General features: G+C 40.4%; 2 protein-coding genes across 2 annotated transcripts; one reads left to right on the forward strand and one right to left on the reverse strand.

Annotated features, from left to right (window-relative positions):
* Positions 1 to 2766: 2766 nt before the first annotated feature.
* On the reverse strand, positions 2767 to 5282 carry LOC144659180 (uncharacterized). The gene is made up of 2 exons (XM_078519616.1): positions 5261 to 5282; positions 2767 to 4740 (listed from the first exon to the last, which is right to left on the reverse strand). The coding sequence occupies exon 2, from the start codon at positions 3991 to 3993 to the stop codon at positions 2767 to 2769; it is 1227 nt and encodes a 408-aa protein (XP_078375742.1). The 5' UTR covers positions 3994 to 4740; positions 5261 to 5282.
* Positions 5283 to 6792: 1510 nt separating this feature from the next.
* LOC144659181 (uncharacterized) lies at positions 6793 to 15477 on the forward strand. The gene is made up of 7 exons (XM_078519617.1): positions 6793 to 7031; positions 8540 to 8642; positions 9289 to 9416; positions 10351 to 10450; positions 12576 to 12709; positions 13638 to 13767; positions 15349 to 15477. The coding sequence occupies exons 1-7, from the start codon at positions 6874 to 6876 to the stop codon at positions 15436 to 15438; spliced, it is 843 nt and encodes a 280-aa protein (XP_078375743.1). The 5' UTR covers positions 6793 to 6873; the 3' UTR covers positions 15439 to 15477.
* The last annotated feature ends 297 nt before the right edge of the window (positions 15478 to 15774 follow it).

Below are 15774 nucleotides of genomic sequence, written 5' to 3' on the forward strand. Positions count from 1 at the left end.
CGACATCCAAGTCTGAAGTACTCACCTTGCTTGGCTTTGTGAATTACCTCTCCAAGTTCTTACCCAAGCTTTCAGATGTGTCTGCACCATTAAGAGAACTCACTGCCAACCAAGCTCAGTTCACATGGGCAAGACAACACGATGAAGCTTTTGTCGCTATCCAGCAGTTGGTTATCCAGCATCCAGTGCTGAAATTCTATGACGTAGAAGAAGAAGTCACCATTCAGACAGATGCCAGCAACAAGGGGTTGGGAGCCGTACTGACTCAAAACGGACAACCTGTGGCCTTCGCGTCAAGAACCCTCTCTCAGACAGAGCAGAGATATGCGACCATAGAGAAAGAATGCCTGGCAATCGTCTTTGCCTGTGAAAGATTTAACCAATATCTGGCTCGTAGAGAGAACATTTCAGTGGAGACAGATCACAAGCCTCTTGAGGCCATATTCAAGAAGTCGCTGTTATCAGCACCTTGCCGTCTTCAGAGAATGTTACTCAGACTTCAGCGATACAATTTGTCAGTCAGTTACAAACCTGGTTCTCAGATGTTCTTGGCTGACCACTTGTCAAGAGCAGCACAGCATGAAGTTACCATGCCAGAAGAGTCCTTCCAAGTGTTTTCCTTGGAGTTAGAGAGCCTAAACCCTATGCAAGCCCTGAAGGTAACTCCAGAGAGATTGGAGCAGTTACAGCGGTGTACTGGACAGGACGAAGCATTGCAAACCTTAAAGACCACAGTCCTGACTGGTTGGCCAATGCAAAAAGAGCAAGTACCTGTCAACATCAGAGAATACTGGTCATATTGGGAAGAGTTAACAGTACACAATGGGATCCTGTTTAAAGGTTCAAGAGTGGTCATACCCCGTGTCATGAGACCCGAAGTGAAATCAAGAATACATTCCAGCCATTTGGGAGTTGAAGCTTGTCTCCGCAAAGCTCGAGACACAGTCTTTTGGCCTAACATGAACGCAGAGGTACGGGACCTGATCAAGCAATGTTCCATCTGTAACGAATTTCAGGCCAAGAACCAGAAGCAACCTATGCAAAGTCATCAGATTCCAGATCGCCCTTGGAGCAGAGTTGCTGCCGATCAGTTCAAACTTCATGGCAAAGAGTACATTGTCCTTGTTGACTTCTATTCAGACTTCATTGAGGTCAAGCAGCTGCAAAAGAACACTTCCAGTTCAGTGATCGAGTTTCTCAAAGAGCAATTCAGCAGATATGGCATACCAGACACACTCGTAACTGACAATTGTCCTCAGTTTACTAGCTATGAATTTCAACAATTCTCACGTGATTGGGAATTTGTACACGTGTCATCCTCTCCGCACCACCACAGGTCCAATGGTAAAGTGGAGTCAGCAGTGAAAGTGGCTAAGTCCTTACTGAAGAAAGCACTTAAGGACAACAAAGATCCTTGGCTTGCAATGTTAGATCAAAGAAACACACCAACCGAGTCACTTGGGGCAAGCCCAGCGCAGAGATTAATGTGTCGTCGTACCAGAACCAGACTGCCCACAGCCACAAGCCTCCTTTATCCGAAAGTTCCTGAGAGTGTCACCGAGAAGTTAAAGTTAAAACGGCAAAAAGCGAAGTGGTATCATGACCGTTCCACCCGTACTTTACCAGAGCTAGAAGTAGGACAAGAAGTGCGAGTTGCACCCTTACAGAAGAACGAAACTTGGAAACGAGGCACCTGCCTGGAGAAATTGTCAGACAGATCCTATCTGGTCAAACCTGAAGGAAACGGCCAAGTCGTTCGTCGAAATCGAGAGTTCCTTAAACCAGCTGAGAAACCAGTAGTTCCTACCTCTGACTCAGTTTCTCACAAACCAGTTTCAGAACCAGTTCCAGTGGAGGAAAGTCAGCCCTTGAGCAGTAGTACGCAGCCAGTAGTTCCTGAAGGCAAACAGACCGCTGCAAAGACACCTCCTGCTGTCCTGAAGACTAGAACCCGAGTAGTCAAGGTTCCCTCAAGATTTAAAGACTATGTCACTTAGTCTAGTTCAGAAAACAAAGGAACTAAAAATTTTAGCTAGGTCTATCAAGTTAAGAACTCTGCACACAAAGAGACATTGATTTCTAAGACTGTAGAGCTACCATGGTTATGTATAAGTTTTTATTTTTATTTTTACAAAGTTAGTTTTCATTTTCATTTTTGTTATGTTAGCCTTCGTTCAGTTTTCAAAAGAGGGGAGATGTTACAATAAGTAGTCAAGCGTGACATCGTGTCGTGTAGTTAGTCACGCATTCCATATGTCGAAACACAGACTGAATTGTACCTTTATTCGTTTGTCTCACGATAGAATCGCTTTGAGATGTTGATCGCGACGTTTCGACTGCAATACTGCTAGTCTTCATCAGGCGATGAGGTCGATTGTTTACGCGTCGCTATTTATGCACGTTGGTTCGCTGTGATTGGTGCATTTCGATCCTCATTATTATTCCGACTAACAGATGATGTTCCCTCATAGGTCCGCTTTGTAGTTGAACGGCTGTTATGCTTTCTGATCGTAGGTATCCATGCTTCAGGAATTTCAATTCCGCTATCTCTGTTGATGTTATTAGAATGAAGTCTTATTTGGATAGCCTCTTTGACCCTGCGTGTGTATCGGTGAGGGTCACGATCGATAAACTTGACTTGATTCCATAAAGGAATATGCCCCGTTTCGTTTGCGTGCTCCGAAACTGCGGAGGATTGTGTATGAGCAAGCCTTATGTCTCTGTCGTGTTCTTTTATCCTGTCTTGCATCGCTCTCCCTGTTTCCCCTATATAAATAAAGATTCTACGTCAAATGATACCATGATTTCCTTTTCTTGTATTCGTTCATGGTTGATGGTATTCACGAAATGAGTAGAGTTGGTAACTGCGTACTCTGATTTGCCTGTCAGTGGGGACAGGATGTCAGCTAAATGAGCCGACAAGTCATAAGCAAAGGTGTTTATACACGATACAATAGGTCTCAAAGGTATATTTGATTTGTGTATCTTAGGCTGACCGTAGATCCTAGGCGGCTGTTTGTGCTTGGGCCTGATCTTGTTGTAGATAGTTTCTGATAGATGTCCACTTCGTTTTAAGCTAAGAAGCTTCTCAGTGAGTTTACGGCTGAGTCGATCCGTGGGGTCTTTATTAAGAAGTTGATATGGACCCGTTTCGATTAGTGCCTTCATTTTATCATGGTAGGTGTTAGTGTCTAGAACTACACTTGCGCGACCTTTGTCGGCTGGTAGTATCATAATAGAATCGTCTTGTTTTAAGTTGTTAAGGGCTTCATGCATTTCCTTCGTGATGTTAGGCTTTGGTGGTTCAGCCTGTTGAAGGACGCTATTAACGGTTCTCCTTATTGTGTCAGCTTGTTCTGAGTCAAGCGTTCTTATGGCTGTTTCAACTTTAGCAACTATTTCAGTGGCTGGAATGGTGGTTGGTGTTACTGCGAAATTTAACCCTTTCTCTAGTAATGATACCTCAGCATCACTAAGAGGCCGTGATGATAAGTTAATCACCCATTTGTTTTTGTCGACTCGCGGTGTTGGGTCAATATGTGGTGAAACAGAGGCCTGTTTCTCCTGTACAAGTTTTAAGAACTTGCGTTGTTGTCGATCTTTGGTGGCATTAAATACTCTTTGGGTATTAACTCTGATCTTTTCAAGTATCTCACTGGCTTCGTTTGCCGTAAGGGTGGCTGTTATTCCCTCGGCTGTGGATTCAGTTTCTCGTTTCGCATCTCCCTTAGCTCTCTGAGTTAGTCGTATTCTTTCCCTCAAGAATCTTTTAGAGGCTAGTTCGGCTACTCTGCAAGCGCCTTTAGTTGGAACAGGTGGTTGGACCCGAAGGTCTCGTGGAATAATGTGGCTCTTAATACACCTTGTTAGAAAGGTGAGATGGTTGCTGAAACGTGCGAGCTTGCGTGAACAACGCTCGTGGCGACGAATCAACCTTAGGGCTGTGCGCCCATATTTCAGTTCAATGTCATTAAAGATGTGAATATTGTTCATCGTGGTGTAAGATAGGTAATGAACGTTTATTCGTTTGTCTCACGATAGAATCGCTTTGAGATGTTGATCGCGACGTTTCGACTGCAATACTGCTAGTCTTCATCAGGCGATGAGGTCGATTGTTTACGCGTCGCTATTTATGCACGTTGGTTCGCTGTGATTGGTGCATTTCGATCCTCATTATTATTCCGACTAACAGATGATGTTCCCTCATAGGTCCGCTTTGTAGTTGAACGGCTGTTATGCTTTCTGATCGTAGGTATCCATGCTTCAGGAATTTCAATTCCGCTATCTCTGTTGATGTTATTAGAATGAAGTCTTATTTGGATAGCCTCTTTGACCCTGCGTGTGTATCGGTGAGGGTCACGATCGATAAACTTGACTTGATTCCATAAAGGAATATGCCCCGTTTCGTTTGCGTGCTCCGAAACTGCGGAGGATTGTGTATGAGCAAGCCTTATGTCTCTGTCGTGTTCTTTTATCCTGTCTTGCATCGCTCTCCCTGTTTCCCCTATATATACTTTGCCGCATTCACATGGAATTTTGTATACAACACCATCTTGTTTGCCTGGTTCTAGGGCGTCTTTCGGTCGTACTAAGTAAGACCGAAGAGTTGTGTCAGATTTAAAGACGGTGCGAACGCCTTGTTCTTGTAGGCAGCGGCGAAGAACCTCTGATACACCTTTGATATAGGGTAAAACCGCAGTAGATTTAATTTCCTGCGTGGGTTCGTTGTTGGCTGTTGGTCTTGTGGTCTCGTTTTACCATGGAAACCGAGAAAGATAACAGCATTCCCTTTCTCGACACGTCAGTTATAAGGGACTCAAACGGCCTTCTTACTACCAGTGTATATAGAAAGCCCACACACACTGATCAGTACTTAGCCTATGACTCACACCATCCTCAGTCAGTGAAGCGTGGTATTGTTAAGTGTCTATATGACCGAGCCAAACACCTGATAACAAAACCATCAGTTATCTCTCAAGAAAAGAAACATTTATCGTCGGTACTTGTTTCTAACGGTTATCCGTCTTCGTTCATACGAAAACTTACTAAGACCACAAGACCAACAGCCAACAACGAACCCACGCAGGAAATTAAATCTACTGCGGTTTTACCCTATATTAAAGGTGTATCAGAGGTTCTTCGCCGCTGCCTACAAGAACAAGGCGTTCGCACCGTCTTTAAATCTGACACAACTCTTCGGTCTTACTTAGTACGACCGAAAGACGCCCTAGAACCAGGCAAACAAGATGGTGTTGTATACAAAATTCCATGTGAATGCGGCAAAGTATATATAACAGCCGTTCAACTACAAAGCGGACCTATGAGGGAACATCATCTGTTAGTCGGAATAATAATGAGGATCGAAATGCACCAATCACAGCGAACCAACGTGCATAAATAGCGACGCGTAAACAATCGACCTCATCGCCTGATGAAGACTAGCAGTATTGCAGTCGAAACGTCGCGATCAACATCTCAAAGCGATTCTATCGTGAGACAAACGAATAAACGTTCATGATCATCTATCAGACAACTGAATCTGTTTCTCAGTTCTAATTCAATTTGTTGTCCCACTGCAGTTCCTGAGTTTGCTGCATGCAAATTTACTTGTGCCTTCTGCCTTCTAATCTTAAAGACTTTACTGAGCTTTAGACGCATATCGATCCGAAACCATGGCACCTCTGTACGACCTACGTGTGTGGCCATTGGGTGATGTCCTAGTGTACTTTTGTGTGGAAATGTTGTAGATTTGTTTACAAGGTTGTTTGTTGCGCAAATGCAGCCAACTTTTCTCCATTGTCATTTCTTGCGCATTTCAAGGCTTGTTTTGCCATTACTCCCTGTTTTTTTCTTGCCTCTCTCTCCCACTTAATCGTTCTAGTCACCCATTATTAATTGTCTGTAACCTTCTGTAGCTGGTCGTAAAAGACATCTTCGTATCAAGAATTGGGTTTCGAATTCGAAAACAATAGGTATTGTTAACCGGTTGTTAAAGGGCCATATAGGTCCATTTCGTGAGGAGTGGCGAAAACAATGACTTGCTAATACACGAGGGAGATTCAACGTTTCCGATTACTGCACTCGCGGGAAATTTAATTTTTTGCGAAAGCGGAGTTATAATTAATTTTCCCCGCCGAGAGGGTTAGAGTAACATTTGACACGGCGCAAACAGTCCCGCAGGGGTGGGTGTCAGTGAGTGACTTGGATTTTGACATAGGATTTTTGAATTAATTCGAATTTTTTTGATTGGCTGTTTGGAACAAAGAATTCCTAAACGGAAGTCGAAAACGTAACGACTCTCTCGTTCATTCTTTTGAAACGTCATGACTGCATACATGAAGAACGGAAGTCCTAGGATCTAGGACTGGAAATCCTGTGTCCCCAGAGCACTTCGTTTCTCGTGCAAAGGCCCTGCCGGCTAGGAGAAACGAAAAGGGCTATGGGGACGAGAATGGAAATACTTCAGACATGAAGTATGACATGAAACAACATGACATGGTCATGTTGTTTTCGGAAATCCTGGCACTCTCAGGGTAAAAATCTCACGCCTTTGACCCAGAAAAAGTTGGCAGGTATATAACTAAAGCACATCGCCCTTTGTAATGAGGATTTTTGTTCCCATCGCGGCAAGATGGTAGAATGCTAGCATGCGTGACAGGCTTTCAGGGAGGTTTAGTGGAGAAACGCGCTTCTGATTCGATCCCAGCAACCAGCAACTTCAAATGATTCTTTATTATCTTGAGAATTACATTTTCTTGTTCTATTGACTATTTGACGCTCCACCCTGCCCCCTTGCCCGACTCCCCATCATTGGAACCTGCACTTCCTCGTCCCAGGCTACCACGGTGTGGTTTACTTCCCGTTTCGTTCAAAATGGCGGCTTGCAAGTTGATATTTTGGTTCCTGTTTGTTGTCGCAGTTGACGAAACAACTGCGGCTGTTTGTACGAAGATAAACGACTGCGAGTGTAAAAAGAGCAATGGTAATGTTATGAGCTTAAAGGCAGTGGATAGTGGGACCTCAAAGCCCGGGTAAGGTCAGATTTGTGACCGTTTTCGCGTGATGAAATAGTTTAAAACTTTATAAGAGAACTTTTGTTTTTTTATAATCTTAAGCATGCAGCGATAGGTCTGTTTTTCAACATCGAATTAATATTTGAAAATAGTATCGAGAAGAACTTTCTTGCAGAAAATAATCCTTTGCACACTTTCAATACTGTGTAGTTATTTTAAGTTTCATTACTAATTGTTTCTTCTTAATGACTTGTACAATTTTTGTACATGTAAGCTTGACTCTGTTTAGTTTCGCTTTCAACTTTAATCAAGAGTCTCTACTTGTGTAACTATGGCCTTCACCAACAGAGCTTATCCCGGTTTTTATAGCATAAAGTGATTAGGATAGCTCTGGCGAAAAATCTTCAGAATCTACTGGTGATGACTTTGAGCAAAGTCATAACCTAAACACCCTAGCCCCAAAAGATCAGGACGTTTAAAGGATCCATAAAGAATCTTTTAAAGATATTTTTCTTGATATTAACGATGATACAAAAATTACATACATGTAGCAAAGATTCTTGCAAAAATATAGGCAAGATCCAGTTGAGGATCCTTCAAGATCTTTGGCAAAAAAATTTGTAGAGACCTGGGCTGGCTGGGCTTGTTAATGTGCCAGCTAAGTTTTTCTTGGCCTTTTTTTACATCTTGCAATAAAAATAAGTGACAAGAATTTGTGACATTTCAGCCTCTTCAAGATCATTCAACCTCGGAGAGCCGGTTCCAATTAACTAGATCAGGCCTGCCTTGTAATATGGGATACAGTGGGACTCATCTTGAACTTGCTTATCTCAAATTCTCGGCCGGCTGTCATTTCCCTAGTTGTATTTTTTTTTTCAGTTATTCACTGTTAAAATAACCCAGTATCTCAAACTGCCTGTCGTCTCAAACAACTTTTCTTTCTCTTGGTAGTTTGAGATACATAGTAGGTTCCTACTACATGTACATAGCCAAAGCTGCCGTTGACTGATCCCTCCCTTATAAGCATGCAGCTCTAGTTAGGACCACTGCTGTGAAATTCCATTTGAGGTGTTACTCAAATTCTGCAATTAAAAGCTCCTGTGAACAACTGTGGCCACGTTTGCGAATTACCGACTGGTCTTTTACTTTGTTTTATTTAAAGCTCTCATGAGTGACCATGCACTCAAATTATTAGTGAGCATTTTAAAAGAAGTATACAGTACTTCAACCACTACAGTTACTAAAATTATAGAACATTGCCTGTATTACATGACTGTATGTTTGCTGACAAAGATGTCGGATTGAAAGTTCAAGATAATATACAGCTGGACGAAGAGTGTTGACCATAGACTGAAAAAAGTGCTGACTGATAGCTTACGAGTGCTCAATTCTCAAAAACAACTAGCTTTGGTTATGATTTCTGAGGAGTTTGTTTGTGAAGGTTCAACTGTAGTTGAATAATATTTTAATAAACAGTTTCTGCACCTTTGAATATGATTGTAAGCACTGCCTTGTTATTTTCTCAGATTTACAGGTATAAAAGGGACCAAAGAAGGCAAACTTCAAACTTATACATTTAGCTGGAATCCTTGCACAAAATTTACTGATGACAAATGTGAAAATGTTTTGGTGAGTAATGCTTGGGCTGTGCTTCTCTGTAGAATATGTGCAAAGTCTAGCCAAAAGATAAGCAGTAAAAATGTAAAGATATTTTTTTAATACTTTCAAAAACAGGGAGAGCCCTGGAAAAAATTCTTGTAGTATTGGCTTGAAAACAATTTTTTGAAATTTGGAGTATAATTTACATGGACAACTTGACTAGAAAATTATGGTGCTGAACATTGTACATTCTATATTTTTGTAACCTGTTAATTAACTGCATGTGCAATGGGGGTTGGTGTTTTTTTATAATTTTGAAAATTAAAAGGGATTTTCTCTATAATGCTGAAACTTTCAGTAGCTGCTTATTCATCCCTTGCAGAAATTTTCATATGTCAATTATGTGTCCATGATTTTTGCCATTGCCATGACAATGTCATAATAACAAAGCAGTTTCTTGTAGCCCTACATGTATAACCAAAATTATTTTAACTCTCTTTATCTATCCTTGTGTAAATTTAGTTTTTTGGTTGACTGTCTTTTTTCCTGAGATGACAGGCGAGATCCACTTTTCTCATCTTAAATGTTAACTACAAATGTGCAAGGAAATATGCAATACTTGTACTTTCTACATTGGCTTATTCATGTTTTTTTTTCCTTACTTAAATTCATGTAGTTATGCCAACAAGATGGTGGTGGAAAGCTAACTTACCCAGTTGCAAAGACAGCTAGCAGCTTTGCTGAAAACAATGATGGTTCTATTACTTTGACTTACGAGAAAGTCCTCTATAGTGGCCACACTAGGTAAAGCCAAACTCTGTGAAATATAATAGGAAAAATTTAGGGACCAACAATAATTACCGTATTTACTTGAATAAGCGCCCCCCCCCCCCCCTGAATAACCGTCGCCCTTGAATAAGCGCCGCATTTGGGACAAAAAAGTTAATAAGCGCTGCCCCCGAATAAGCGCCGCAGTCCCAATGCAGTGCTTATTTGAAAAATTTCGTTTAACTAAAAACGGCACTACAAGGCAACTCTAAAACAAGCTTGATAATTTCTTTGCATCAGAAGCGACATCTCTCCCATTAGTTTTTCTGTTCAACACTCTTACAATATGTAGTTCTGTAAATGTTGTGAAGGCTGCAAACTTTTCCAGGATAGCTAGCGCTACTTCTGTCTCAGCAAGAGACGAATACTGACAATCAAAAAAGCTATTTTCAATAGCTGTGAAAGATAAGATTCTTTGTGGCATCCAAATTTTAAATAAGCGCCGCCCTCAAACAAGCGCCGCCCTCGAATAAGCGCCGTACTTGAGTTGCGAAAAATTTAAAATGCGCTGCGGCGCATTTTCAAGTAAATACGGTATTTAAGAGAAAATGAACTTTTATCTGGTATGGCACTTGGATAAGATACATATACTCTGGTTGCACAGGCTCAAATCTGTTTCCTTTGCCCCCCCCCCCCCCCCCCCTTCCCCCGTAATCTCTGCCCCTGAAAATAAAAGCCCACCTGAAAAAAATGTTGCAAATTGCCCTTATAGCCTATTCTGAAGTTTTTTGACAGTTAGTTAGGAGAAATGGATAACAGGCAATTGTGCAGTCTGTCTACAGGTTTTCTGATGTGTGAGCTGTCTACATCTATATTTCCTTTTGTTTCAATCGATGTTCTAATTAGGGGTTAATTGTTTCATTTAATTACAGTTTTTAAAGTACTTTATTTGGTCACTGTTGTTTTCTAGAATAGCGAAATTTAATTTGGTATGTGATGAAAGCCAGAATCCTGGGAAGCCTGCTACATTTAAAGAGGAGAAGGGTACTGGGACAGATATATCGCAGTATGTAAGTACCTTTGAAGAAATCTGTTCACACTGTGTATGTCTGTGCCTGCTGTAGTTATTTGCATACAAGTCAGTTAATGTTATATATGTATTATACCTGTATAACTGTAGAATTGCATCATTGTACCAAGGGATGCTTTTTGTTTCTTGCATCAGATTAATTAACATGACTTGTTACACTTACAATTCCTTCTACTGTTCATTCATGCTGTCAAATAAAAATAACAGGTTTATAAAAACGCTGTTAATTTTATGCCTATTTTGCAAGACATGCAGACATATAGACCTCATGTACCTTGTGTCTACTGCATGGTATGCATAACTTGCGCCCTGGGGAGCAAGCATGGCTGATTGTGTACCTTGTGACCAGATCATGTATTCGGCCTTTTAGATTTTTTGCTCAAAATGGAGAGCAAATAATCTAGTACATGTAACTGTTTTACAAGAATTCTCACTAAAGTACGTCCAATTGAACAATTTCTAAATATCTCTGCATTATAAAGCAAAATTATTCTTCACACATTCTGAGCTCTGTCAAACTCATTTACTAATTATTAGCAAAATTATTAGACGGTTGGCTCGAGACTTTGCTCCCTGTCAACTATCAAAGTCGATAGAAGCCAAAAGCCAGCCATCAAACTGTTTTAGCATAACCCATTGACCGATCTACTGAACTGATCTATTGAACGCAGAAAGTCGCTAGAAATGATTTATTGAAGGTTTTGATTGATAAAAATCAGCAAAAACTGAGCCGCGCGGGCTTCAAAAGCCATCTAACAATCAATAGACGACAACTGTGTATTGCTAACGATTTGAACGGCCTTTCTTGATACATCTAACGACTTGCATGATCTTTTTTAACGATTTTTCTAACGCTTTTAACGACAAAGAATTTTTTTTTAACGACCATTCTAACGCTTCTAATGATTTTCTAAGTCGTTCTAACGGTAATCTAACGACTAACAAACGATTTAAGTCGTTAAACGAAAAAGCGTGCAAGGTCACATTATAGCCAAACTAATAGATGGTCAGTGGTTTATGCTAATTTAACAATAGAGTGTTTCTGTCGAGGAACTATCGGCTGATAGTTGCCCCGCGGAAATTTGATGTTCTTAAAACAAATATTAGCCCGAGAAGCGAAGCTTCGAGGGCAAATATGCTAGTTTTAAGAACATCAAATTTCCAAGGGGCAACTATCAGACCAATAGTTCCGAGACAGAAACACTCTATTGTCTTTATTGTTCACCACTCAATTTTCTTCCGCGCGCACATACAAAAACAAGCATCGTGAATTATTTTTACTTTTGGAAGATAAAAAACTCAATTGAAAGCCGAAATTTAACAAACAAAACAAAACCAGACGAGAAACCCACTAAATGCAGTGAATTTGGTTGGGTTTTTTTGTCTGCAGGCAGCTTGTTTACAAAAAACAGTCACGGGCGGGCACTATCGATCCGGGCAATTTTCACGGGAGGGCACTATGGGCTGATAGTGCCCTCCGGCGCGCGGGCACTATCGCGTCACGTGTTCAATTTAAACCAATCAGAATCGGAGAAAATTTAGTGGTGAACTATAATGGCTGATAGTATATGAGTAGATTGCCAGATTGTCACAGTTGTATTAGTATCATGTTAGTATACTAGTAGAATTCTACCACCAGCCATTATAAGGCTGGAGGTCCTCTACAAAATTCTCGCGTGTTTTTCATTTCTCCAAAATTAATTAAAGTTCTGGAGGAAGATGTAGGCCGGATCATTTAGAAATATAGTTCAATCCAATTGGATGTACACAGCTCATCCAGTGCAAGTCCCACATTTTTATGGGGTGATTTTGTTGCTGAGGCTGAAGCGAATAATCTAATTGACTGATTATATTGTTAAATACATTTGCGTTAAATATGCCCGGCGTTGTTAGATATTTTAGGGTAGTACTTCATCGACTTTTTTGCTCTTCATACTTTGTTTGAAAACTACTTCAAGATGAAATGTTAACAGAGGAAATAAAACCATCTGTTAACAAGTTTTGTTGGGGGAGCAGATCGGCAACATTCCAAGACATATCACAAAAACGTTAGTTACAGTAACGGGTTTAATTTCCACCAGGAGATGTTTCCCACCTAACAAGAGTTTTTTTCCCCTTTTGATTTACAGATTACAACGTTTCGTTCCAAATGTGTATGTGATGGAGGTTGCCCAGATAACCCTGGAGGAAACGCTGAACAAAGTAAAGGGCTGAGTACTGGCAGTATTCTACTGATAGTGTACGTAAATTTGAGCCTAAGTTAGATTAACATACCGTATTTACTCAAATAAGCGCCGCCCCCGAAAAGGCACCTCCCTCAAATAAGCGCCGCATTTGGGATAAAAAGTTAATAAGCGCCGCCTCCGAATAAGCACTGCAGTCCTGACGCGGTGCTTATTCGATGAATTCCGTTTTACTTAAAACAGCACTACAAAGCAAATCTAAAACAAACTTGGACATTTCTTTTCATCAAAAGCGATGTTTCGCAGTTCACAGTGATGGTTTTACTGCTCGCCCATTAGTTTTCTATCCAACATTCTTACAATACATAGTTCTGTAGGTCGTGAAGGCCGCGAACTTTACCAGGAGAGCTAGCGCCACTTCCCTCTTCAGCAAGAGACGAATACTGAAAATCAGAAGACGCTATTTTCAATAACTGCAAAATATTAGATTCTTTGTGGCGTCCATATTTAAAATAAGCGCCGCCCTCGAATAAGCGCCGCACTTCAGGCGCGAAAAATTTAATAAGCGCCGCGGCGCTTATTCGAGTAAATACGGTAACTTGACTTTCTTTCATTAATTGAACATTCAAATACACCACTTTCGAAACGGAACGAAAGTTGTCCCCAGTCGTGGTCGGCACAATTGTGTTGCTATTAATGGTGCCTTAATGTCACCATCATCCTTGCTGTTTTACTTATTGGCTACCTTTGGTGATCATTTAGATCTGTGTATTATCGTTTAATGAACACTTACTAGTCCGCTGAAGCGGTTATTTTATACTTTGAAGATGTTAACGTTCATATTGTAAAACTATTCGAAACGTCGCCTTTAAAAAAGGCATTTTTACCTCAAAGAAGTCCCGTCAAGACGCAAAAAATATTTTTTATTTATTTGTTATTTGTTTTGATTTGTTTGTACTAATTCGTTTTCCTTTTTTTCTGTAGGTTCTTTCTGCTAATTCTGTTTTATATTGTTGCCGGTTTATTATTCAATAAATACAATAGAGGTGTTGAAAGCTTTCCAGAAATGATGCCAAATCATTCTTTCTGGGCAGATTTCTCATTTTTGGTCAAGGTAAGTCATACGGTAAACTGATTGACATAACTCGTTTCTTGTGTTCACCGAACATGTACGGAGATCTTGCACGTACAAAACAAGTCAGTTTACAAATCAAAGTGACTGAGCCAGTTGTTAACTGTGTTATCGAGAAAAGCCCTTCAACTCGCAGATCCAGTGTAGTCTTTATGTTTCACCCGATTCTTCTCAGACTCATTAATTATTCATCAAGTTAAAACAAAGAAAATCATAACCGTGAAGAAGGTTTGGATACCTGGTTTTAATTAGCATAGATTTTTACGAGTTTATTTCTCCGCTTACTACGTAGATTTTGTTTCGAGTGAGAAGATATATCAAACACTCGAGACAGTGTTCCATCGGCTATCCAAACACCTCGAATTTCGTCAAAAATACTCCGCTCTGCGTCGTATTTTCAACTCTCTTCTCGGTGTTTGGATATCCCGATTACTTGATTACTTGTATACAGCGATTTTCACCTGAGTGTCAAAAGTACCACAGGCAGACCACCCTATGTGTTCGTGGTTACCGTATTTATTCGATTAAGCGCCCAACCTCGAATTAGCGCCCACCTCGAATAAGCGCCCACCCTGAAGATAGGAAAAGTTAATAAGCGCCCAGCCTCGAATAAGCGCCCACCCTCCACCCCACAAAAACAACTGAAGTGCACAAGAGGAGTATTGATTATTGAAATTGACTAAGTACTACTAAGGGACTTCCCCCATGACCGAGTTTTCTTAGTATTTTGCAGAAACATTTAATGAACAGTTAAAATTCTGCTTTGGTACATCTCCACGTTTTATTATTATTCATTGTTTTGTTACGAAAATAAACTAACTATTTGCTGAAAATCGTGAACATTTAATAAGCGCCCAGCCTCGAATAAGCGCCCACCTCGATTAAGCGCCCACTCTCAAGGTCCAGAAATTTAATAAGCGCCCAGGGCGCTTAATCGAATAAATACGGTAATTATTGTTGTTGACATGAGACGAACAAAAGAAATTTTGAAATCTATAAGAGCTACTGAAATAAAGCTCTGGAAATTACATATCTAAACTACATTTCGCTCTAAAATGTAGTTTAGATATGTAATTTCCAGAGTTTTATTTCAGTAGCTAGCCTTTATAGATTTCAAAGTTTCTTTTGTTCGTCTTATGTCAACAACAATAAATTAACCACGAACACATAGGGTGGTCTGCCTGTGAAAGTACTAGACGGATTCGGCTAGCATGTATACGTCCTTGTTGCTATGCTATTCAGATCACATGATGATTCCATTTGGGCCACTTTCTCGACTTATCAGAAAATCAAAAGAAATCATGATTTGCCCACACAGGTTTTGCCGCGCTTTACGCCGGCTGCAGTGTACGTACTTGCTTCCAGTTTTGATTTAATTCTTCCCTAGATTGCCTTAGTCCTTTGTAATCAGCTAGAAGGATTACTTTGGTTTGGTTTTACGATACTCAACTAAGAATGGTAACTTTGGGATGATCCAGATAAGAATCATGGTCCAGAAGGGCGGGTAAATAACCCGTCTTTTGGACCGAAAGAGTAATCTTCCTGTTTCTTTTGTTTACACAGGATGGATGTGTCTTCACGTTTCAAGGGGTATCTGCTTGTTGCAGAAGTTGCTACTTGAAAATGAAAGGAAACTCCTACGCCGCAATATAGTCACTTGGTAATTGCTTTGTATAATAAAATTGTAAACAGCCGAAAAAACAACAGGAGGAAGAAAACAAGAAGTAATGAATGCTTAGAGTCGGGATGCACAGTTGAAATTGTTATTGTGTTGTGTAACCGCCGTTTTTGCAGACTTCAATCAAGAAAGAATGGTTGCAATAGCTACCTCGGCTAATAATATTTTTAAAGGTAAAAACTCGTATCAGTGAGTTAAGCAATGATTACAGTTAACGGCTGACATGCAAAAAGCAGAAGTTTTTTTGGTTTTATTATATTTTGTATCTCTAAGATAGTGATTGTTTAAAGGTTTAAAGATGAATTCCAGTC

The sequence above is a fragment of the Oculina patagonica genome, chromosome 7 (genome assembly GCF_052425735.1).
Source record: "Oculina patagonica isolate OP01 chromosome 7, crgOcupat, whole genome shotgun sequence".
Classification (NCBI taxonomy): Eukaryota; Metazoa; Cnidaria; class Anthozoa; order Scleractinia; family Oculinidae; genus Oculina; species Oculina patagonica.